The sequence below is a fragment of the Myiozetetes cayanensis genome, unplaced genomic scaffold (genome assembly GCF_022539395.1).
Source record: "Myiozetetes cayanensis isolate MyiCay16 unplaced genomic scaffold, myiCay2020 scf1, whole genome shotgun sequence".
NCBI classification, from domain to species: domain Eukaryota; kingdom Metazoa; phylum Chordata; class Aves; order Passeriformes; family Tyrannidae; genus Myiozetetes; species Myiozetetes cayanensis.
Window position 1 is genome coordinate 35,829,024 of NW_026086604.1, and position 23,839 is coordinate 35,852,862.

General features: G+C 36.3%; 1 protein-coding gene across 1 annotated transcript in view; it reads right to left on the bottom strand.

Moving 5' to 3' along the window:
• Positions 1 to 3,197: 3,197 nt before the first annotated feature.
• RAB2A (RAB2A, member RAS oncogene family) overlaps positions 3,198 to 23,839 on the bottom strand; it is a 41,445-nt gene continuing 20,803 nt past the window's right edge. The window contains exons 4-8 of the mRNA XM_050329133.1: positions 20,901 to 20,983; positions 19,436 to 19,528; positions 16,192 to 16,303; positions 7,096 to 7,164; positions 3,198 to 4,834 (exon numbers count right to left, since the gene is read on the bottom strand). Of these exons, the coding sequence (XP_050185090.1) occupies positions 4,739 to 4,834; positions 7,096 to 7,164; positions 16,192 to 16,303; positions 19,436 to 19,528; positions 20,901 to 20,983 (453 nt within the window). The 3' untranslated portion in view covers positions 3,198 to 4,738. The remainder of the gene's footprint in view (positions 4,835 to 7,095; positions 7,165 to 16,191; positions 16,304 to 19,435; positions 19,529 to 20,900; positions 20,984 to 23,839) is intronic.

The window sequence follows — 23,839 nt, forward strand, 5'->3', positions numbered from 1 at the left end:
TAGCTGATGGTATAGAATAGCCATTTCATTACTCAGCCTTTCCATAATAACAGTGTGGTTTTTTTAGGCTGGGGTATAACAGACTATGGAGCACGCTGGTTTTGCCTTCTCCAGCCTGGATTGCCTGCGGTAACATTGCTACAGCAACAATCTCTTTCCTCAAGCCAATGCTAAAGCAGGAACTTCCCCCCCGCCTCCCTCCTCCAGCTGCTAAGCAAAGAATAAACTTTTAGCTTTGCCCCTCCTTTATTGGAAGGGGAATAGGGTAATATGCTGTAATTGGTTTTCCATGTTTGCCAAGAGTCTGTTTCCTCTTATCATCCACAATATTTAACATAAGTCTTGTAATAGTTCCAAAAATAATAAAATCTGTCCCAAGAATAAAAATGATAGATCCACAACATGCTGCTTTTTTTGTCATGGTCTTGGTTTCGTAACATTCTGTTAGTAGTTTTTATTGCCTAATGTTGTGGTTTCTTTCATACGCAGCAGACCCAGTAAAGACATTTCATCAGCTACTTACACAGCAGCAGCCTGGATTATTTACAAATGGAGATTTCAGTAGTGTATTACAATAAATCACCACTGCATACTGTTAAAGTTACATTGCAGTAATGTGGCAGAAGAAAACCCAGAGATTCCAGGGGGAGGAACATTAGGTATATACAAATCATACGTATGATATCAGCAAGCAAATTTATTAAGATATCCAAATAAAACCTGTTAGTCTTCCTGTCTCCCCTATCTCCTCCCATGCAGTAGTAGAAGAGTACTAGGCAAATTATATCTCCCCACACATGCAAAACAGCACACACAGTATGTGTAACCCATGCAATACTTCCTTCATGATTTTATATCATGCAGATAGCATATCCCTCTCTCCCTCTGCCCCACCCTTCCATCCCTAAAATAAATGCCCTGTACTGGGCAAACACACAAGTGTAGGAGTTACGGATGTGGAGCTGGTAAAGATGGAGAGCAGCACTTTGCTCACAGGGTTCAGTCTGAATGAAAGAATACAAAACCAGAAAAGACAAAAAGGAGATAATACAAAAGAGAGACTTGACTTAGAAGGAAAAAAAGACAAAACCAACTAAAAAGCCTAAGAAGAAAGCTGTAGGACAGTCAGTAGTATCAAAAGAACAGTTCATCAAAAGGAACCACTACCTCAGCCCTCAGCATCTACAAAAGAAATACCCTACAGGTAACAACTTCGAGAAAAATGCAGGCACATTGGGGTGCTCTCATTAGGAAAGACTGCTTTAAAAAAAAAGAAAAAAAATCCTTCAATGCCTGAAATTGTCTTCTGATATTTCTAAGTTAGTTTAATACATAATTTTTCATTCAAATTCAGTTTAACTGTAACACTGAGTCTGATAAGAGGTTTTCCTCTCTTTCCAAGAACAGATTTAGCGCTCTAACAGTCACAGGTAAACTCCTAAGGCAGAAATAACTTTCCCAATTTAAATGTATGCCATTTAGCCTAAAACCAATGTGTACCCTTCTAACCCCACCAATATATACATAATGTAGCTGAAGGCTCTTCAACGAGCAGCAACCATGAACTGTGTGACAGAAAGTGTAACACAGCAGAAAGGATACAACCCTGGAGCAGGTGACAGACTTGCTGCCTGCTAAGGACTTCAGACACTCTTGTTATTTTAGCTTATCAGCAAGTGGTTTTGCAGTCATTTTACCTTAACTCACTGCTAAGTCTGATCTCACATAAGAATAAGTCAGAATGACCGAAGCCAACAGAAACACACAGGTGTGTAAGATTAAGGGGGATTGTCAATCTTTCTTAAATAACTGCCAAAACTCCTGGAGCTTCTCATTATTAGTAGGAGACACAAGTCTTAAGTCATGCTTAGAGGACTTATCACCCCAAATTTACTAACTCCAAAGTTAACTATGGTTTGTACCATATGCTAAACTTGGAATAAGGGAAACTGCACTTTAGTATGATTTTTTGGTATCGATACTTTTTCATTACATGTAACAGCTGTAAAAGTTGCTGGGGAAAAATCAAATGTTTTAGTTCTTTAGTTGTGAAAATGCAACCAATAAAAGCAACTTGAATTCAACATGAAATCTCAACAAGTTATAAGTCACTCATGTTCAAGTAAAATTCCAACCTATGAAAGAATAACCTTGTTAAAGCACACGTTCTAGAAGTAAACCATCCTGCTAGGTTCTGTGCTGTATAATTTTCAAATTCTAATAGGATAAAATAACATCAGGGCTTCTCAAAAAACTCCCAACAAAACCAACCCCACAAAAATACAGGGATCTGTAACTGGCAACAAAAGGATTATGTGTGCACAAAGTTTGTGACAAAAAGCCAGCCACAGTGCGTGGAAACTTCAGTTTTGTTCTAGCTCCTCTTTGAAAGTACCAGATTCTTAACATAATGTACAGTGTAAGACTGACATGTGAGCCAGGAACAACCAGCAGGATCAGCAATCAATTGCATACGTGACTTCAGTAAGTCACAGCACGTTCCCCCTGCCCCTCACCCCCCAGAAAGCAGCCCTGGTGGCTCTTTGCTGCAGTAGCCTTAGAGTCCTGGGCAGTTTTATAACTCTTCAATGCTTTCAGAAAAATGAGAGGCTGTCAGAAGCTTCAGTTTTGTAAATCATCACCACTTAAAATAGTGTGCACTTTTGTTATTCTTGGGATAGGGTACAAAACCCCCTTAGCTCCCTTAATGGGCAGTTTTTGTGGCTAAGAGAAATTTATTCCCATTTGCAATGGAGCTGATGCTACTAAAGAAGAGCACACTTATTTCACATCTCGTCTCAAGCAAGTCCTACAATGTTGCCAGTTGCAAAAAAACCTTCAGATAGTTAATTCAGTCAAGTACTCTACTTCCTTCACTCCTTCTTGTGAACAGCAAGTTACTACATGCCAGTTTTCCCTTGGCATCCATGGAGTTCAGTCCTATGGTTTTACTGTCATGCAACACCATTTTCAAACTTCAACTGAAACAGTAAGTGTGCTTTATAAATGCAAACTTCATATAATAAACAGTTAACAGTCAAAATTATGTAAATTGAGTAACCTCTTAATAATTTAAATAGTTGAAAACAATTACATTGCATTGCTGATAATGTTCCTAAGTGTGTAGAAAAGAATTGAAGTCAGCAACTAACACAAATCCATATTGACTGCCCTTTCCCCTAGATACCAACAAAAGGTTCCACACATTTTTTCATATTTTATTTAATCTCAGAACCACTGCTACGTTACACCTGTCAGGCTGAAGTTATTCACTCTGGATGTAAAGTTCTGACAATCAGAATGGGTAACATGAGGATCCCAGTCCTCCCGTTTTGTGCTGTGGTCAGTATTGGTCCAGTAAGACAAAAGTTTTGCAGTCACTGCCCCCCACCCCCTTTTTTCCCCCCCCAATACATGAAGCGTGGCCTAGCATTATTGTCACCTTTTTATCTGCAATTATTTAAATAGGATGAGATAGACAGAAACTGAGTTGTTTGCACAGTTGTAGGAAAAGTGACATGAACACTCTGTATTTTAACAAATAAACACTTAAACACAGGATTTTGTTTTGCACTGTTGCAACCCTTTCACTTGAGGCAAAACATGCCCTCCCCAACCACCACCATAATAAGTACCAAAACATTTCTAGTTTTGATTTTCATCAAGATCTCCAAACTGGCAGATTTTATTTTCACACCCTCTTCACAATAGACAAGATGCTTACCATATATTTAGGATTACAAGTTGTCACTAAAAGAAAACTTTACACAACCACTATACATTTAGGTTGAAAAACTGTCCTTGCATGAAAAATATACTTAGAAATCAAGTGGTAAACAAGAAAAAAACATTGAGAAAAGATTAATGTTTTTATAATGTGCCATTTCAAATTTATCAACTCCTCCTCTACTTTTCATTCGTACTCTGTTTTTACCCCTAGTATTTGTTAAGGCAAACAGCTAATCCATTTCTGAAGAGGTGCTGTGGAAATTGTGGACAAACAGCAAACATTTGGCATTAAAATAGATAGCACGCATGTAGCCTCTAGAATATACATTAAGCATCTCTCTTGGACTTCAGGATAATGATGGGGAGCATGAACATGCTAACAATGTCAAAAAGGCTTAAAATTTAGCATCCAAGCAATTTCTATTAATGCTTCTGTAGTTTTCAAGCTCTAAGTAGTATAGAATTTATGCAAATGCATTAAAGAATTCTAGCTTGGCAAGTACACCCAAGCAGGTTATTAAACTATATATACAGAAAGTGATAAATACAGAATTAAAAGAGTCCTTCCGCTTCTCTTCATAGCCTTGAAAATTGACAAAAAACTTGAGGACAGCTCTACAATATTAAACATTAGGTAACCGCAGGAGCTGGGAAACCTAACTACACAAACTGATTAAAATACTCAGATGACTTTGTAGTGTTTAATACAATTCAGTTCGTAGTCAAGGGCACAAGACAACATTTAACAAAAATAATCACATCAACTGACCTAGAAATCAAATGTAAATAGATATGAATACAATCTCCAAAATCTGTCTTTAAGTGAACATTAACCATTTATTCAAAGTTATACAAGAATTTGAAGGATAAAGTCTTCTGCAACAGGAAACCAACTTACAAGTTTCATGTCTCAGTTGAATTGAAGTGGAGGCGAGCGGGGCGGGGGGAGGGAAGGGTGAACAAACAAGTTAGTAGGCCCCATCCAGGCAGCTAGAAAGTAAAAACAGGCTCAACAGCAGCCTCCTCCAGCTTGTTGTCCTCCCTGATTGCCTGCAAGTGTTGCATTAGTAGCAGCGTGTTGAGGGCCAATTTTTATGCCATTTGCCTGAAATGAAGTTGAATACACAACGTAAATATTTTGAAACACTAATATCCTTGAAAAGCTGCCTTATCTATTTAGAATATAGCAAGTTCTTCTAAAGTATGCAATAAACATAGCAAAGTTTGTAATATTTAGTAACGTGTCCTTAGGGATTAGATATTATTTAAAAGAAGATGCCTTCCTTCTTTCTCATTTAAGTTTTATCTCCATGTTACACTCTGTAGCTTAAACTCCTAACAAAAAAACCCCACAAAGCAAGAACTGCATTTGAATACTACTTGGCATAAGGCTTTAAAAATACATAGCATTTGTTAAGAATGTATAGCCTCTCCCTTCTTGCCAAAACCTCCACTAGTTTAATAGTTTAATATAAAACTTTTCCTCTCTAGACAGCATTTTTTCTGTGTTGAATCAGCTGTAGAGGCTAAGGGCATACGAGTGTTCTGTGTCATCAATAATTTCTGTGATCCCAAAAGACATGGCTACTTGCCAAGAACCCACACACAGCGTAGCTCTTTCATTCATCAAAATCACACTTATATCTTAACCCTCACTCCCTCAAGTGGATTTTACCTAAAAATACAGCACTTTGAGAAAAGTAATACAGTAGCTTCAGAAATTAAGCTCTTAAGGAAACTCTGCGTCACAGCAAATCTCAGATTTATAGTGCTTGGCAGTTGTTCTGCAGCAGTGGTAGCCTTCGGGTTTCTGGCACTCGCTCAGTATTGACAGCAGCTGATGTGGTTTCTTTTCGCTCTTTGACTCCTCTTTAATAAAAAGCATGCCCTATGGCTCATTGGTTTTGCCCCCTCTGGGCTGATAGCAACTTCTTGAGGAATCAAGGAGCCCGACTTGGCATAAAGCCAAATAAGTAGCACGGACTGTTGGCTCTTGACAGCATATTGCAATCAGAGCTCCGTAAGGCACAGTAAAGCAGTCAGCTACTATATGAGACTCGACAGATACAGCGAGCATGCTTGTTCAGAAACTCTGATTGCTCTCCAATTTATACTGCACTACCAACTGCAGGAAAAACGTGAAAGAAAATTTTAAACTTTTCATCAGTGAACTGAGTTTAAGAAATGTTTCACCAAAACACCACATATATACCACACTTTCCAGTCAGAATTAGTGTCTTTGAAGGATGGTTATTCAAGTCTTATTTAGCTACAAGTTTCCTAATGCAATACTTTGCATACCACTGAAGTTTCTCATTTTTCCTCTCAGAAGTCATCAGCAATATTTTTGATAGTCTAAGTTTTCTCATGTTGAAATATATTAAGCAGAAAGAGGTGAAGCTATTTAACTGAGTCCTGCCCATTCCCTCACCACTCTGAGCAATTCTGCAAGGACTGTTAACGTTTAAGAGAAGCCTCAGACTGGCAGTCCTGGACTCCCCCACCCAGAGAACAGAAACAGAACACAGTGGCGGTGCAGACTTCCATGTGTGGTTTCTCTGAGCACCTCAGCAACAATACTGAGGGACATGCAAGCTAAAATACCAACTTGGACATCAGAAAAGACTGACCACATTGTCAAATTTAAATTTTATGTGGTGTGACTTTTTATGTGAATGTTAACAAAGAGCTTGTATGATCTTAACATTTCTATACAATATTAATATGTCTATTTACCACCACTGAATCTGAATCTGCGAAAACAGCCAAGAACCTCTCTCCAAACTCCTCAAGATTTTCAACAGCACAATAATTTCAAAATTCGAGAGAGACATCATGGGTCTTTCTAGGCTCTTGCATTACAAAAGTGCTCCCTCCTCCATGTCTCTACCCCCACCCGAAACAAGCAAAGGGACAGGCCCCAATAATCTGCAATTTCAGTAATGTGCATAGGCAAAATGGCTAATCTTTTATTCCCTACAGTATCCAGCCACCTAAACCAGGAACATTTCAAAAGTCTTTTATGTAACTCTCAAAGCAATCCCTCCCCTACACTGGACAGCTCATGGAGTACATCTGGCATATCAACATGGTCCCCCATTTACATAGTGGAAAATTATCTTTGAAAACAGATGACACCATATGGAGAAGTGGATGAAAGTGGATTTTCTTCTCTTTTGGGGATTTATATTATTTTGCGATGCTTCATGGATGGATAGGGTCACTTATTTTAATCCATTTTTATCACAATGGCAGACAATTCTACATCCAAATGGAACAGACAAATCTTTTACTGTCCAGCCCTCTAGGGAAGGTGCATTTTGTACCTTTAAAAAGGAAAACAGTGTTCAAAGTACTAAAAGTTACCTCATTATTAATGTCAAAAACTCCTTCCTGGATTTTCTCGTAGATCTCCTTTGCAGTGTTAATAAATGCCTAAAACAGAGGAAAAGAGACCACAGACACAATGAATGAGAGATATCCTTTGGTGTAAGATGCACTAATTGGAGTTCAATCTCATGTGCAGCTGTTTCAGCAAGACTTTCCTTCCTGACCTCTGCAGGAACAGGTATGACAACAGCATCCTATAACCTACCCTGAAGCAGCAATGGATCACACGCTGTTTACAAAAACAGTGGCACTTTCATAACATCTGTATTCTACAATCTGTTGTCCAGTAATTACAGGGAAAAAGTGGTTTTTAAGATATATAAATTACTTCTAAATTATTTATTTCTGACCCTTATGGATAGATTGTGTGGCAGATGGTTTCCCCTACCCTTAATATCTTTGTAATAGGCCACTCTAGATTAGAGTGCTTAGCAACATAAAACCACAGGGTACTTACAATGATGATGTAAGGATGCTGTCTGCTGGATGAAACCTTATGCTATCATTTAATATTCACCTAATTTTAAGAACCTATTCTCTTTAATTAATCTTGCACACAATGGGCAACAGACATCTTAATAAAAGAAAGGAGATGCCCCAGGTTTTATAACAATTTCTAAAAATCTATTGTTTTAATTCAGAGAAAATACTTTGACACTCAGGACTGAAAAGGTGACTGATATAAATGATTTTGGTTAAAGTTTACAATCAATGATTCCATTCTTCATCTCTCATTTAGCTTTATAGGTCAAGCAATGCCTAAAATCATGTATAATTTAGGAGGTAATTAACAGCACCTAGTAATTACAATAAACATACAGTTCTTTTTGTTTTAAAATACCAACACCATGCAATCATACAAGACATGCTACTTTCTGCTGAAGCCTATTATAGCAAGTACAGATCTAATTCAAATATAAAAAAGTAAACAGGGTTCATGGAGAGGAACAAATCATACTTTTCCTCATTTCTACACTGGAAGCATTTGACTGCTGAACTTGCCACCAGAGCTTTGTTTCCTAATTAACAGGACTGATATGTTTTCACCTTTAAAGGCCTTACAGCTCCCCAGAGTAATCAATCTACTGCAGCTCAATTACTGCACCAAGCACACACCACAGTCAGTGAAGGAGACTTGAACGACTGCAGCAGGAGTGGAAAGATATGAATATGCATAAACTCTAAGTGGGTGATCGAATCATCACAGAGGGTCATGAGAATTTGCAGCAAAATAATGAGAAGAATTAATCATTGCAGATTCACAAGGCACTTAGGAAGTGAGTTCGTTTTTCAAACACATGTTAAGAGTTGAGGAGAAAAATTGGCTTTCAGCCAACTATGAACTGATTCAAATTCCTCAGAAACTGAAGTTTTACACATAAGAAAAAAATTCAAACTTATCTTTATTTCTGATAACACACTAATTATTGTAATGGCCTCGTACATGGGCCTACTGAAAGGTATAAGTCGAAGACTTTGGAAATTAACACAGCTGGAATCTGCAAGGATACTTGCTTGCTTCTACTTCAGTGGGACATTAAACAGAACTTGAAGTCTTAAAAATGCATTATGATAACTTCATGTAAACAAGCACTTAACAACTGGCACTTCTAATATTTCTAAGCGTGCTGGCTAAGTACGCCTAGGCTCTTAGAATCCATGTCATGAGAATTTCATTACATCTACAAAAATTACTTTAGAGGAACAAAACTAGGATTTGAACAGACTACAAACTCCAACCTAACACAATTGATTACAAATTATCTCCTGGATGCTACACTCAAGAACAGATCACTGTAGGAATGCAAGATGCTCTAGAAAACAGCATTCCACAAACACAAACATCCCCCCCTTTATTACAAGGGTACTGTACAAAGCAAAAGATCACTGAGTTCAGTACAGTCTATTTTAATATTAAACATATTGTCTAAGAAACTGTTGACCCGAAAAATCCAATTATTACTTTAATCTTAGTTCTATCATTTCAGTTCTCTTGGAAAGACACATCTGACAGTCACATTCCTATCAGTGACTCTGGTGCACCACACATTAGTGTTAAAACAGCACGTACTGTTATTCCGCATGGCAAAATGCCAGGCTGCACTGGGTCACAGAAATAATTCCTATTTGAAAACAATGGTTTGACAAGAATATAGCACATAATAAGTCTACCTCATGTTCTCTTCTTGGTATGGATTCTGAAAAATTGCTACTAATCAGCCATGAGAAAAGACTTGAATCCCTTGAGACTTCCATTTGTTTCTTGCATCCCTGTATTTTAAGTTAACTCACACTTCAAAGTGTAAGCAGACTCAAAATAACCACCTGAGAACATCACTGAAAACAGCAGTCTACTTGCTTTAAGAATATCATATCAGATTTTGGCATAGCATGCTAGTGCCCCAAATAGCAAGGACAAGAAGGTGAACTTGGTGTAATTGTCTTCCTCTAAAAATCTCTTTTAATACTGCATGTTCTAACTCTTATCTGGAACATGCAGTATACTATAAACTCTTAATTATTTATGGGCCGTTTATCCTATTTGCAGATTAACTGAGCCCTAGATGCAGAAAGACAGAGCTGTTTCCCCTCAAATCCAGTTTGGATTTATTAGACCATGTGTAGGGGACTGCAAGAACACAGCTGTAGTACTTCACATGCCAACTTGGATCCAGATGCAGTTTAGCCACTTCCACATAAGACAAGATCTCAACCAGTAAGCCCACATGGACTCAGCTGGCTGCCTACCAAGCGTACTGCAGTTGCACCACTGTACATCCCCATAATGTTGCTGCTACTAAAGCACTACAAAGACACTTGAACCCTTCCACCCCAAATCAGCTCAGGTGGAGGTTTATTTTCATCACTCCAGGAGGAGACAGTACCAGCCTCAGCCTGGATTTATACAAAGAAAGATGGCAAGACTCTAGTACACAGAGCCTCTATTACTCAGAAAAGAAGTGAGAGACTTTAGGAAAAACAGTATATTAGACTTCCAAACATAAAAATTCATGACTACATTTCAGGAAAACTCAAGAAAACAATATAACTTCAGGACAATGTCTACATTTAATGTTTAACTCCTGGTTTTAATCTTTCTAAATATATCTGTACCATAGCATTAAAAAAAAAAAAAAGGTTGTATACGAGTTATTCAGTGATTCATTTTAATGTAATGTGTTTTTCAATTGCGTGCTCATTATAACTAGGTTCTCAAATAATAGTAATATCTTGTTGAGGAAAATTGTGTTGCTGTACAAGTGGGAAAGTGAGTTTTGCAAGACGTGATCTGCCTGTTGTGTCACGCCTGCACCTACTGCAAAGCTTACAAAAGAGGCTTTTGAGTCACAATATACCAGTATAATATCGCTTCAGATTATTTGTATAAGGTGTTTCCTAGATCATATTACAACATGAGAGTCAAGAAGACTCACAGTGCTCACCTCAAAAAACCCCCAAAAAACCCAATACGCAAAACCTCAACTACCAAACAGTACAGATGCTGCATTTAAGGTAAATTAATCCTAAAAACACTGAATGTAGAACTATATCAACTTCAACATTCATGTCATCACACAAGTAAACAAGGCAATGTAGGTTGAGACAAAACCCTTGAGACAAAACCAGAAAGAATGAATTCTATAACTAGTAAAAACAATGCAAGAAGTAAGGGAATAAGTTCCTGATACCTCTGTCTTATGGAAGATGTATGCAGGAGTAATAATAAGCTAAAGGCACCAGAATTCAAGTTATAGAACAGTTACAGTTAGTTTTTACTTGCGGATGTCAATAACGTCACTTCTCTTTCTTAGAAAGCTAACGCCATGACAAGAATTTGAGGACTTAGATACAAGCTGAGCATAACAGGAAAAACTTGTAAATGAATCACTGATACTTATCAAAACTCAGACTTTACAAGTTCATCTTTGCCTAAAATCAGATGCGATCAGGTTCAGCATGGCCAGCTCGTGGAACATGCTGCCCTCTGGTGGCAATGTTAAAACTAAATTTAATGCTTGGCAATAAAAATCGGGCAATCATTAATTCTGGATTCTTTCGTACAATTAAATGAGGAATGTTTCAAGATTAAATACCTCACAAATTCTAAATCACGAGCCTCACTTCTGTGGTCAGCCAGCACCAGGAATTTCCTCCTCCTCTCCAACTTCCCATCTTATCTTTTAGCAGTATGATATGATATAGTTAGATTACTCTAGTATTTAAGAATGCATTTGGAAACAGTAACAAACATGGACTACAAATGGATTTACCCTTACAACATTTACCACTGCAGTGTGTAAGCGGTGCTGGATGGCTACTTAATACAGTGAGATTCCAAAGCTCTGAGCAGCTGTTTTATGCACACACAGTAAGGCAATACTTTTTACAGTTAAAGGATCTTTCAGAAAGAAGCCTAGTACACTAAAAGGGCTGCAGAGGAGTTAATTATCAAGTAGTAGTAAGGTGCTATATAATGAACCCCAACACATTTGTAGCCTTATATCTTAAGTATAGATGCAAAAGCACAAAACAGAACTTGACAGCAATTTCTTTATATGTCCTCATTGAGGCACAATTTTCTGATAAACTTATTGGGAAGATGTACATTATTGGAGCTCAAATTATCTTGAAAAGTCCTGCAGCTGCTGTTGCACAGTTACAAAGGATAAAGTATCTGAGGGAAAAAAAAGAAGAAACCCTCAGAACTACAAATCCATCTCTCCAGAAATCTACAGGTCAGGCAGGCACTATCATACACCTCATGCTCTTCTATAGAGTCTGAAACTCTCAATTAACTGAGACCTTTTATTCCCATCATATCACAGTATGCTCAGAAGTCCCAAGAACCATGGCAGAGCTAGCGTTCCTTACTGTGTAGTTGGGGCACAGTCCAAGAATTTGCCACAGGGAGCTAAAAGCTGTGAATCTTCACTGGAGACAGGTGTCCTGCCCCTTCTCCCTCCCACAGCTGAACTGACACAAGCTTCAACCCCATTTTCTCATGGGAGAAATTAGCTGAAGTTTCACACAGCTGAAATGTCAGAGAACTTTGATTTCCAGGAACTTGAAGGAATACTGCTTCTGATACAAGTTAAGATAAACCTAACTGTTGAGTTTTGGTTTGCTTGCTTGTTTTTTTGTGGGTTTTTGTTGTTTTTTTTTTTTTTTTTTTTTTAAGACTCGTGACCTAGAAATCCTGCTCTTTAGCAAGTTCTAATCCGATTACATAATGTGTATCACTCTACCTTACTGTGAAAAGTATTAACATCCTAGAACTTTCAAGTTTTATTAACTAAATCCCTACTTATTATATTACCAGGTCAAACAAGTGTTTGTTTACCAGCAATTAGTTATGTTCAGGGAGAGTGTGGAAGGGAAATAAAACACACTTCTAAAAATCAGTTCAAATTTAGATGCTGCTAAGAACCTTATCTTTACATGAGATTTTAATTTTTACCCTTCAGAATACTATAAAAGGCCATCTTCCTTCCCTTATCTGTGACAAAGCAGTGCCACTGCTGAGGCTACAGGGTCTTTGAATATTCATTGCCCATTTAAGCAAAAGTATGAAAGAAGCTGCCTGAAGAGAAAACTAAGTTGCAGCTGAAACAGAACCACTGAATGACCATCCAGCTCCATGTATCAGAAGTGCTCCATCGCTCAGTCAAAACCATTAGTCAATTAAGATTTAATCCTAAATAATGAATCCATTATTGCATTCTATTTATGTGCAGGCAACTTGGAATAACAGAAACAATGCTCTTAAAAGTCTGGCATAGGGATATATGTGTGGGAAATGTAGTAAAACCAGCTCCCACACCAGGAGTCAGTGATACGCTGGTACAACTCAAGTCAGATCACATTCTGAACAGTGATGGTGTCTGGCACTGCTTTGACCAGCATTCAGAAAACTCTCTGGCTTAAGGTTGGTCACATAATTAATAATTATCAATTAATTGTTATTAATAGGAATACTATTATTGATATTATTAATTATTAAATCTGGAATGAAAGAATCATGCACAAAGAGCAAATGAAAGAACAATGCTTCCCAAATACAGCTAGGTATACCTACTTCTTGATAATCAGTGCACATACATGGATTCAAACTACTGATATGATGGGGACAAAAAGATAAGCACTGTGTGCTGGAAGAGCCTGCATGGTCACTGAGTTCTTGCAGGTGATTCTACTCTGCCTCTACAAGTGTTAAGGCACTCTGCCCAAGCAGAAAGCACTCAGCAAGCTCTGAACTGCAGGTCACAGATAAGACCACAATTAACAGTCATATACTACTCTTGAACTACCAATGAAGAAACAAATGTGCTAAAATTGTTAATGTCTCTTGCAAATGAGAGAAAAAGATCTTGAGTGTTTTGTGTTGATTTAATGAAAGATCAGAAAGCAATGGGTATTACGATTAAAACAAGTGCAAACCTGCCTAGGGTTGGGACTTCAGACTTACACATATACAAGTGTAAGTCCCCCAATAGGCATCACAGTGCACATCACCCATCCACAATTCAACAAAGTAGAGCAAATACGATAACCCAAGATTCTACTGGGACAAAGCCCACAACCATGCTCAGAGTGTGTATTACTGAAACCCTGATACAGCTTAGAAATCACTGAGAAGAAAAAAACAAAGAACAAAAGAATCACTGATGTTTTGATAGTTGGTTACCTTGACAGCTTTAAACAGAGACTAAAAGGACATCAAGAACTTTTTAAGTGAATATGATACTGCTGAAGAGACTAGCATTAACTGGCCTTGCACTGCAGTCGAATTATAACCCTGTGCCTAACCTCTCCCCAAAAACCCTTCTATCCTCTTGATGATGCAGAAATTCTTTTTATATGATTCCATTCCAAATCAAATATGATGATTTAACTCCGTGGCCACAGTGAATTCTTAGAAGTCTTCAAAGTAACTATGAAGGAAGAGCCTACACCTACTTGTACTCCCTACCATCAATTACCTATTGTGCAAACAGGGTAGAAACTTCCCAACAGCCTTGCACAAGATAAAGAACCAGTGGGAAGTTTTCCACAGTTAAACATTTCTATCCAAGCTATAGGTTATGAGACATAATCCTGAAGAACACAATGAACATTTTAAATTGTCTTAAGATCCAAGCACCAAACAGGTCAATGCACTGCTACAGCTACAGGTTTACTAAGGTATTCCACAGTGCTGGAAATCAGGATTAAATAAAGGAAACAGCTTAAAAAACATTATTGACAGAAGCTGATCTGTTCATATAAAGAAACTGCTAAAGATTAGGATTTTGCTCCTGTAGCTGTAATTATTCTAAATTATGCCACCTATTTTAGTGTTGACTGAGAAAACCATTTAAGGAATGCACTTGACTGTCACTGAAAAGGAGTACATCCTAAATATATCCTACATCCTTTTCCATCAGAATTAGAAAGCTAGTACACACACATATCACTCATTCATATTATCAGAAGGAGAGAATTCTATTTGAACTTGTTTGATAAAGAACTTTATGCTCATTTGCCTCATGATAATGAGAGATGCATTAGGTACTGGACAATTTATTCACTAGAACATACTTTTTAACACAATGAGAGGTAATAATGTTAGAATCAGGTAGTAACAAACCAGAATGAATTCTGTTAAAGCAGTGTGTAACTTACTCTAACTTTTCAAAAAAACTAGAATATTTCAAAAGTAAAAGGCTTTACCTCTAAAAGAATACCTCATTTGTTGCACAACATTTTGCATTTAGGACAATTCTGGAGAAGAATAAGGGCAGATTAGTTAGGGTAAGAAGCTGAACTATGTCATGCTGTTATAAAAAAGGTCACTGCGGATGTAGGAACTGAGCATGGGCTTTAAAGACACGTGAAGCAATCTTTCTGCTTTACATAGCACTAACATCTCAGCTGGAGCTCTCTGTTCACCACTGTACTGCGTCTGGCTAGAATGCAGTTAGTTTCCTTTACAGTCTGCATGGTGCTGTGTTTTGGATTTATGACTAAAACAGTATTGATAACTCACTGATGTTTTAGCTACTGCTGAGTGTCAAGGTTTTGTGTCTCTTACTCTGCCCTCCTCCTGCCAGTGATCAGGGTTAGGGAAGGCAAAATCATAGGGGACACAACACAGCCATGATATGGCCTAAGGGATATTTCATATAATCTGACATCACACTCAAGAATAAAAACTAAAGGGTAATCAAAGTCACTCTTGCTCACAGTTGTGAGTGACTGCCTTTCTGTCACTCTTCCCTCATGTCTTTCCTTCATTTTTTAAACTCTGTATCTCAGCCCTTGAGTTTTTCTTGCTTTGGCTCTTCTGGAGAGAAGGATCCTGCTGGACAGAGGGACCAAGTAAGCAACTCGTTGGGGATTCAGTTACTGGCTGAGAGCAGCCCACCACAACCACTCTTCAAGAAAGGCATGCAGTAAATCAAGGTGAGATATGCAAGAACTCACATGTGTCCAGAAATATGAACTATAAGCCAAACTTGAAAAGACTTAAATTCTTTAAAGAAGCAAAAACCAAAAATCTTATTCAAATACATAGCAGACTACAGCAACCAAGACTGACCTCTTCAGCAGCTTTGTAGAGTGACAGAAAAAAGAAGCTGTGTGTGAATTGAAGCAAAGAAGATTCCTACTAGGTAGTGGAAAGATGAATACAACACAAACACTAAAGCACTGCAATATATTGCTTTGAAGAGCTTGTAAAATATTAGAGGCTTTAAAACAGGTTAGAGTTACATCTGCCAAGAATACCAATAGTTTGGTTTGCTTTGGACTAGCACATCTATTCTAGTCTTAGATTTCAGGGCACACAGAAATGAGCTATTTCTCTGATGAAATACTTAAAAAAACCCCACGAATACATTAATAAGGCTCAACAATATAATTAGTGCTATGCAATCAGGTGCAGCATTGTCTTTCTTGTAATATAAATTTAAGAGTAGTTAATTCAAGTTAAGGAATCAATGCTCTAGAGAAACAGTATCCATACAAAGTGCAATTCAAAGCAACTGTTTTAGTAAAATGTTTTAGTAAAATGCCAGTGTTCATCAAAGTTACCTCCTCTACATTGGAAGCAGTTTTGGCAGATGTCTCCATAAAGATAAGTCCGTGCTCTCGTGCAAATGCTTCACCCTCCTCTTTCTTGACTTCTCGTCTAGATTCTAAATCACTAAGATGGAAGAAAAAAAAGTTATTACATGGTCCAACATGTCTGTCTAAATATTATTCTTCACTAGCATGCTTATAAGCCTTATAAACCAAGAGCCCCCTCCAGAACTTAGGTACATAGGGATATCTATTCAAGCCCTTAAATAAGGTAGAATTATTGTAAGCCTTGCGCTTACAGTATGTGGAATAGCCACAGGCATCATACTTGCTTGAGCTATCAATCCTAGCTGACATAAATCTTATCAAAGGCTTCATGGAATGGCTTTCAACAGGATAGTGATATTTATCCAGGTATTCCTTGAATACTAACTTTAGACACTGTCATTTTAGGTACGTATCACTCTCTTCTAGTATAATGTTATCTACCAATCCAATACTGTAAAGCTGAGCTGATAAGGGAGCTTTATAAATTTTTTCCTAATGTTAAAAATAATTTAAAAAAATAAAGTTCATTTTCTCTATTCAGTAGCAAAACTTCATACAGTCAATTCCCGTTCTGATAAAATGATCTAAAAGCAAAAATAAGTTCTTTTGAACTACATTAGCTGTTCTCTCTTAATAAGCTAGCATTTAGGTTTTGGAAGTCTAGGCCTGACTGTTCAATAGCAAAAGAAATTGAAGTAACTATTAGACAATTTTTCGCTTCCTGCTTTCCAAGCAATTTAGTTGAAAGTTAAATATTACACAAAAGAGCAGAAAAAAGCCCTCTTGGACTGGACAACTAAAGACAAAACCATTTACATAAATCATATAGAGAAGAATTTTACTTTTTAAAGCTTCTTTACGAAAAGACAGTTTGTCCTCTTTGTAAATATATTACATCTTATGCAACAATGGTACACATACATAAATAATAAATATAAAATATATTTTTCAGTAAAGTCTCATCTAAATTGCACATGTAAAAATACCTCCTCAGGTACACATTTTTCAACTAAACAGCATACAAACAGATATGTTTAATTTGCAGTCAAAATACAAATACAAAGCATCATACTAGGCTTCAGTGTTTGTCAACCTTGTAATTATACATATATTAAAAATAAAGAATACTCACTGTGGCATCTATTTTGCAGCAAAGCAGGTTTTTGTTATTTTTAACAACTAAATGCTAGCTCAGATGAGTTATAGAGTCAATACAATTCAGCAGATCACTTAAACATTAAAAAATTAATTTGAAGATAAGGATACAAGAAACGTCTTAAAATAATTTTTCAGTTGATGTTCATTATATTTCCAGCATTAGTTATCTGACGTTCTCTTTTTGAACCTAAGAAATGTCTTTATTTGCTACTACCATGCTACCCTCAAAAATATCTTTCTTAAAAAACCTTGATTCACTTCACTGTTATCTCCATGACAGAACATGAACTTTTTACTTGAAATAGTGCAGTTGTATCAAAAACTGCAGTGACAGCCCAATCAAAATTCACTACCAATACCTAAACATATTCTTAAAGAGCTTTAACTGCTTCTACTAACCACAGTTGTCTTCCTCTCTCCATTGGAATAATTCGAAGCATTTGGTCTTACTAGATCAATATAGCTATGCTTTGTTCTGGAAAGAAGATTAAGTACAGTATTTGTCATGTTTTAACACTAGTATTTGTCATGTTTTCAACAAACAGCCATTATATTTCAAATTAAATTCTCAACACTCTTAAAATCCAGTCATAAGTCAGTACTACAAACTTATGTCAAATGCACTTCTGGGAGTCATAAGAACAGTATGTATTCCTTCAAAAATATTATGTTAGTATATGTGTTCTTCCTTCCATCCATCTCTAGCACTATGCCCTACATAAGAACTTTCAGGATAACGCAAAGAAAATTGAAGGAGTTTTCTTCCTGTCCTCCTTGGAAAAAATCTCCTTTAAAAAGCTTCTTAAAGAACTTTAGTCCATGTGGCACCTTGATCTGTAACTTAATTTACAGTACAAATTTTAAGAATATTTATTGCTTGAATAAAACCTAGTTTAACTGGGAATTCCTGAGCTAACTGCAAATAGCATGTTATAACGTGCAATCATGTGGTATAGTCTGCATAGGAAGAATGCAAGACTCTATCACAAGGCTGTTTCTCAGCAGCATCTAAGAAATGACCTAGCTGTTAATTAAATTTTAAGGGGCAAGTATGCACACCATTATTTCAACTGTTATCTTTACCTTCAAAAATTGCTGAGGCATGGAGACAAGTTCAGGTCAATTAGGTAAAGGCCCGTAACTAATGGATTATTAAATTCTGAGGTGAATATGCTTTTGATATTTTGAAAAAATCCTGCATCCAGCAAGAAATTATAGACATGATCCTCCAATTCACTGGATCAAAAACTAGAAAAATTACAGATGAACTTAATGTATTCACTGATGTGTTTTTATAAAGACCTTCACTACAGATCAAAGCCTCAGCATCAATAAGGAATCATTTTATAACTTTGGACAGTGTAGCTGATGAGAAGACCAAGTAAATAATTGTTTACAAATTAGGTAACACTTCTGAAACTTTTAGTTGCATATTCATCACCCAGTGAATTCACTAGGAAATGGTGAAAAAGCATTCTCTGCCTCCAATCCTGGAAAAAAGGTACAGATTATGGAAAAGGCTAATTCAGAAGCATCTCATATAATCACTGAGGTACATACTTTTTACACTTAAGAGAAGTTTCTGAAGTGAATCCTGTAGTATGGGCTTCAGGGTTTTTTTAAATGACATTTTTTTTCTGCTGTGATTCTTAACCAAAAACTAAAGCACTTTAGAACACCTCAAATTAGGAATCATATTCTCTTTATAACAGAGACTTATAGGTCCTTCTAACTGGTGATTCCAGACGTAAAAAAACACGATGAGAAAATAATTCAGAGAGTCCATGACTTCATGCATTCACAGTCAATCCTTTAAAAATAAAATTACTTCTAAAAAAGATACTCAGAACATAAGGTAGTTGATCCATATGCTGTACATTGTATTAGTCTAATTAGAATAGGAAAGGTTTTAGATTTACCACAGAACTACCCAGTGACTGAAAGGAATTTAAAGGCAATATTTTTCCTACAAATAAGAAAAAAACAAAAGGTGAAATACAGAGTCATAAATCTTTCCCTATTATAAAATAATAGCTGCAAAAAACTTTACCTTTTGTTTCCAATAAGCATTATAACCATGTTGGAATTGGAATGCTGACGAGCATCTTCTAACCAAGTTGTCAAGTGGTTGAAAGTGTCCCTCCTAAGTTACAGAAGAGAAGGAAAATTACAAACAGTATTTCAAGAAATCCTTTGCCTCTCTTTGTCAGCTTCTCTACTTGAGTAATCAAATCATTTATTAGTACACATGCTCCAGGGATAAAAGTCAGTAATCCCTTTGTGAGAGACAGAATAGTTGAACAAAAATTTCGTAAACAAGGAGCATTAATGAACTCTGCCTAAAAAGTAATTGAAAACATGTTTGCTACAAAGAGTAAAGAGGATTCCTATAGCTATAAGAATCTATAATTTTATATACATATAAAACCTGCTGAACAGAATTTTAAAAGTCCCCAACAGCTTCAACAATTCAAACAACAGTACAAATCATCACATGCTCATATAGTAATACTTTCTCTACTGAAGGTAGAAAACGATTGCTAACTTTCTGAGTTTATAAACTGAATAATAACTTTGGCAGTAAAGTCTTTTAAAGTGAGGTAGACAAATGTGGCATGTTACAGTTTTTACAGAATGAGTACACTAAATATTAAATCTCATACTTATAGAGTGATTTTAAGATATTAATCATCAGAGTAAACCCATTTATTTACAAATCAAAGATTCATTTATTGTAAATCCAGTGGAAAGAATATGTTACTTCCCGATATTTAAACATAAACTGGGAACAAAAACATTTAGGAAATCCCTAGTAAAAGTCATTGCTCAATGCAGCAACAAGAGCTAGGATCCACAAAAGAAGGCACACAACTTCTGAAAGTGTTCAGGCTCCAAAATCCTCTTAAGCCACCCACAGTACCCACAATTTTACCGATAACTTGCTGTATATAGAGACTTTATTCAGTACAGCAGGAAAACCTTTGTAACTTCTGAACAGCTACTAAAAAAAATACGACATCAAGACCTGTATTTCCCAAATCTCATAAACACAGCAACAGTGGAGGTTTCCTGGTATTTTTTGTAACCAAACTTCCATGTTTTACTATTTCACTCCTTTGCAGAATGGCACATCAGTAAAGTAATCTGTTATAATTAAAGAAAAATTAAACCTCACGATAATAAAAACATTAGAAAGGAATTAATGAAATATTTTCAGGTCTTTCTCAATAAAGACAATCCAGAGGTTCATGGTCAAATAGTTAAAAAAAAAAAATATTTTGTTTCATTCTTCCTGAGCCTTTATGTATACTTATTCTCAACTACTATACAGAGAAAATTGGAAGTATATAGGTTACATAGGCTATTGCTTGATTTTGAGCAGTTGAAAGTTGACACAAGGTTAGACTACAAATATCTATATAAAAAGCCAAACTAAATGAGACATTTTAGCACTGCTATACATCATAGGACAATTCTACAAAGATATATCATTGTAATCCAGTTGGCATTCTCACCTTGTAATGTCATACACTAGTAAAGCCCCTGCTGCCCCTCTGTAGTATGATCTTGTAATGGAGCGGAAGGACTCCTGCCCTGCCTGTAGAAAACAAAGTGTTGTTATTTCATATCTCGTATTTATTTTTTGGTCCTGAACACCACAAATTTACAATCACAGGATCATAGAATTTTACTTTTGAGAAGACAGGGACAAGGAGGAATATGGAGGGGAAATCAGAGAGGGGACAACTGGGGACAAAGTCTCCAACAGTAGCAAGAGAAGGCACATAAGGAGAAGACACACACTAAAGCACAGTGCTGTTTTAAAAAAAAAAAAAAAAAATCGGAACAAGACCTCTAAACCTTTTTTGGCAATCCCTGACAACCCAATTTACTGAATGGCTTCACAATACATGAATCATTATTAGAGCACAGAATGGACTCCTAGCAACTAAGCTCTGAAGACAAATTTGAAAGGAAGCAAATAACCCAGAGCTTCACATTTGAATTCAATAACCCGCTCCCTGGGGCAGCTGTTGACACTAGAATAAATAAAGTCCATTGTAAATAAATGATGAATGACATCTTTACGCCCACCATCTGCTGGTGTAAAGGTTGTTGGAAGGCCAAGGATGCAGATTTTATCCGTTATATCATAAACTGCAGTCAGCTTTCAACAGTCTTCAGATGGGATTCTTTCATAATCATTTTATTAAGAAGAAACAGAAAATAGTCATGAATTCAATTTTACACAATTCTGCTCCACAGTTAATCAATTTCCTCTGTAGTTGATAAATAATGCTTGTCAAAGCAGCTACAGGACACAAGAGTCATCTTCATATGAAAACTGTGAAAAACTTTAGATTCTACATAAATTAGATAGTTCTCATAGAAAAGTATCCTGTAAAACTCTCAGCACTGAAAAGAAAATGCTCAAAAGAACACAGTCCTGAAAAATACATATTCATAGTTGCAGTTCTTGAGCTCCCGATGCTCATGTTTTTCAGAAGAGCTATCTAGCACCTGACACTTGTTAGAGGAAATATTTACTTCTAATATTTAGTAATAACAGATGCTTTAGAATAATTCAAAGATAACAAAGAACATGTTCAAGAAATACTAATATTAATGCTGAAAAAACCCCTATGTGTAGTAAGTTAATTATCTGCAAAACTATAGGAAATTGCCCTGATTTAAAACCATGAAAAGTAGGAATTAAATATTTATCATTTAAAAGTTACCCTTCAGCTCTGCCTACAAAATCAGTGTACGAATAACTTTTTCTTCTCACAGTTACTGTACTTTTCTTACTATTAATCCAAGAATTCTTGAATTCAAGGAGAATTTGGTCTAGATACTGTTACTGAACAAGAACAGTGGCACAACAAGTTTTGGCATGTTTAGTCTTTAGAAACCATCCTTATCTTCCAGAATAATCAGTTACTTCTGTTTAAGAAAACATTTGATCTTAGCCATTCTGGTGAAAAAATTAAGGAAATACAGACAACACATTCAATAGTTTCAACATGATTAGAATATGTGAGCACATGCTCTTGGTTGATAGTCCAAGTACATCTTGATGTAAATAGTGATAGTAAAATACAGAAAATCCAGTAGAACACACCGAGAAATAGTAAAAAAAAAAAAAAACCAACAGTTTTTTAGTGCAATACTTGGGTTTCCTACACAGAAGTTCCACTAAGCTCTACTTTTTCTTGGTATGGTGACTAGTTCAAGTGGATGGTAAATACATGAAACATTTCCCTCCTAATCAGAGAACAGAGTTGTTGTTACCACTGTATTGCATCTATTGCCTAAAATTCATACATGACCTGGACTTTGTCTACCACATTAAGATTGCCTGTTTCACCTTCATAAATTCCACCCTGACATATGAAATTGTTCATCTCCCTGAGCGAATTAATAATGGTCAAGCAAGTTTGTCAGAGGTTTCTAGCAGATCGTAAAAGAAGGTATGAATTGCGAGTTCTTAAAAGAATCACTTAGAGAAGTTCAGTATATATATCCTGAAAATACTGTAATATTTTTAATTATTTGCCCATGTTGAAATTTAAATATCACTGCTTTCTGAAGGGTGGCAAATTGTATCTTCTTTGGTGAAAGGATCACATCTTCCATACAGGAATAATGCATTTGTGCTTACCTATACCAATGGAAAATACAAACTGAATTCCCTTTCATTCTAAGCAGAATAAAACTGAGTTTTTGTAAATAAGATTCACTATATTATTTTTTATTTTATATATAATATAAAGAATGTATTATATAATAAGAAGCACCTTTTCTATATATATAGAATTAATTTACATCTATTTTAACAGTATAATCCTCAATGAGATCTGGAAGGTCAAATAGCAGGGTTATGTATGTGGAAAATACTCCACAGCTTTTTTTTTTTTTTTTTTTGTAAGTATCATTATTGCTTAAAGCATTTTTTCATCTGACAACTTGCTTCTTGTCCCCTCCCTTTTTTTTCAAGGGGGGCATGCTGTTTCAAAGAAGACAAAACCAAAAGAAAGTGTAGGCTATTAGTCAAAACTGACTAATAAAAAAATAAAATACAAGTGTGTTATTACTGTACTTTATCAGTCTTGCAAAGTAGGACCTACCCAAGTTTAGCTACTTGTTACAAGCAGCAACAGACAGAAGTAGCAGTTTAGAAGCTCAGTATTAAATTCAAATCAGCTTTGATATGAGAGAAAAAGCCCTTTATCTTAAGTATAATTTTGTTATTACTATCCCTTTCGTGCTCCTGCAAAATCCAGCACTCGCTTGTTTTTATCTTTTCCATATTAAAAAGCTTTTTTTCACATAATCATAGAATGATTGAGGTGGGAAAGGGACCTCTCGAGGTCACCTGTTGCAATCTCCCTGGCTCAAATAGGACCACTCAAAGCAGGTTGCCCAGATCCATGTCCAGATCATGGGAGGCTCA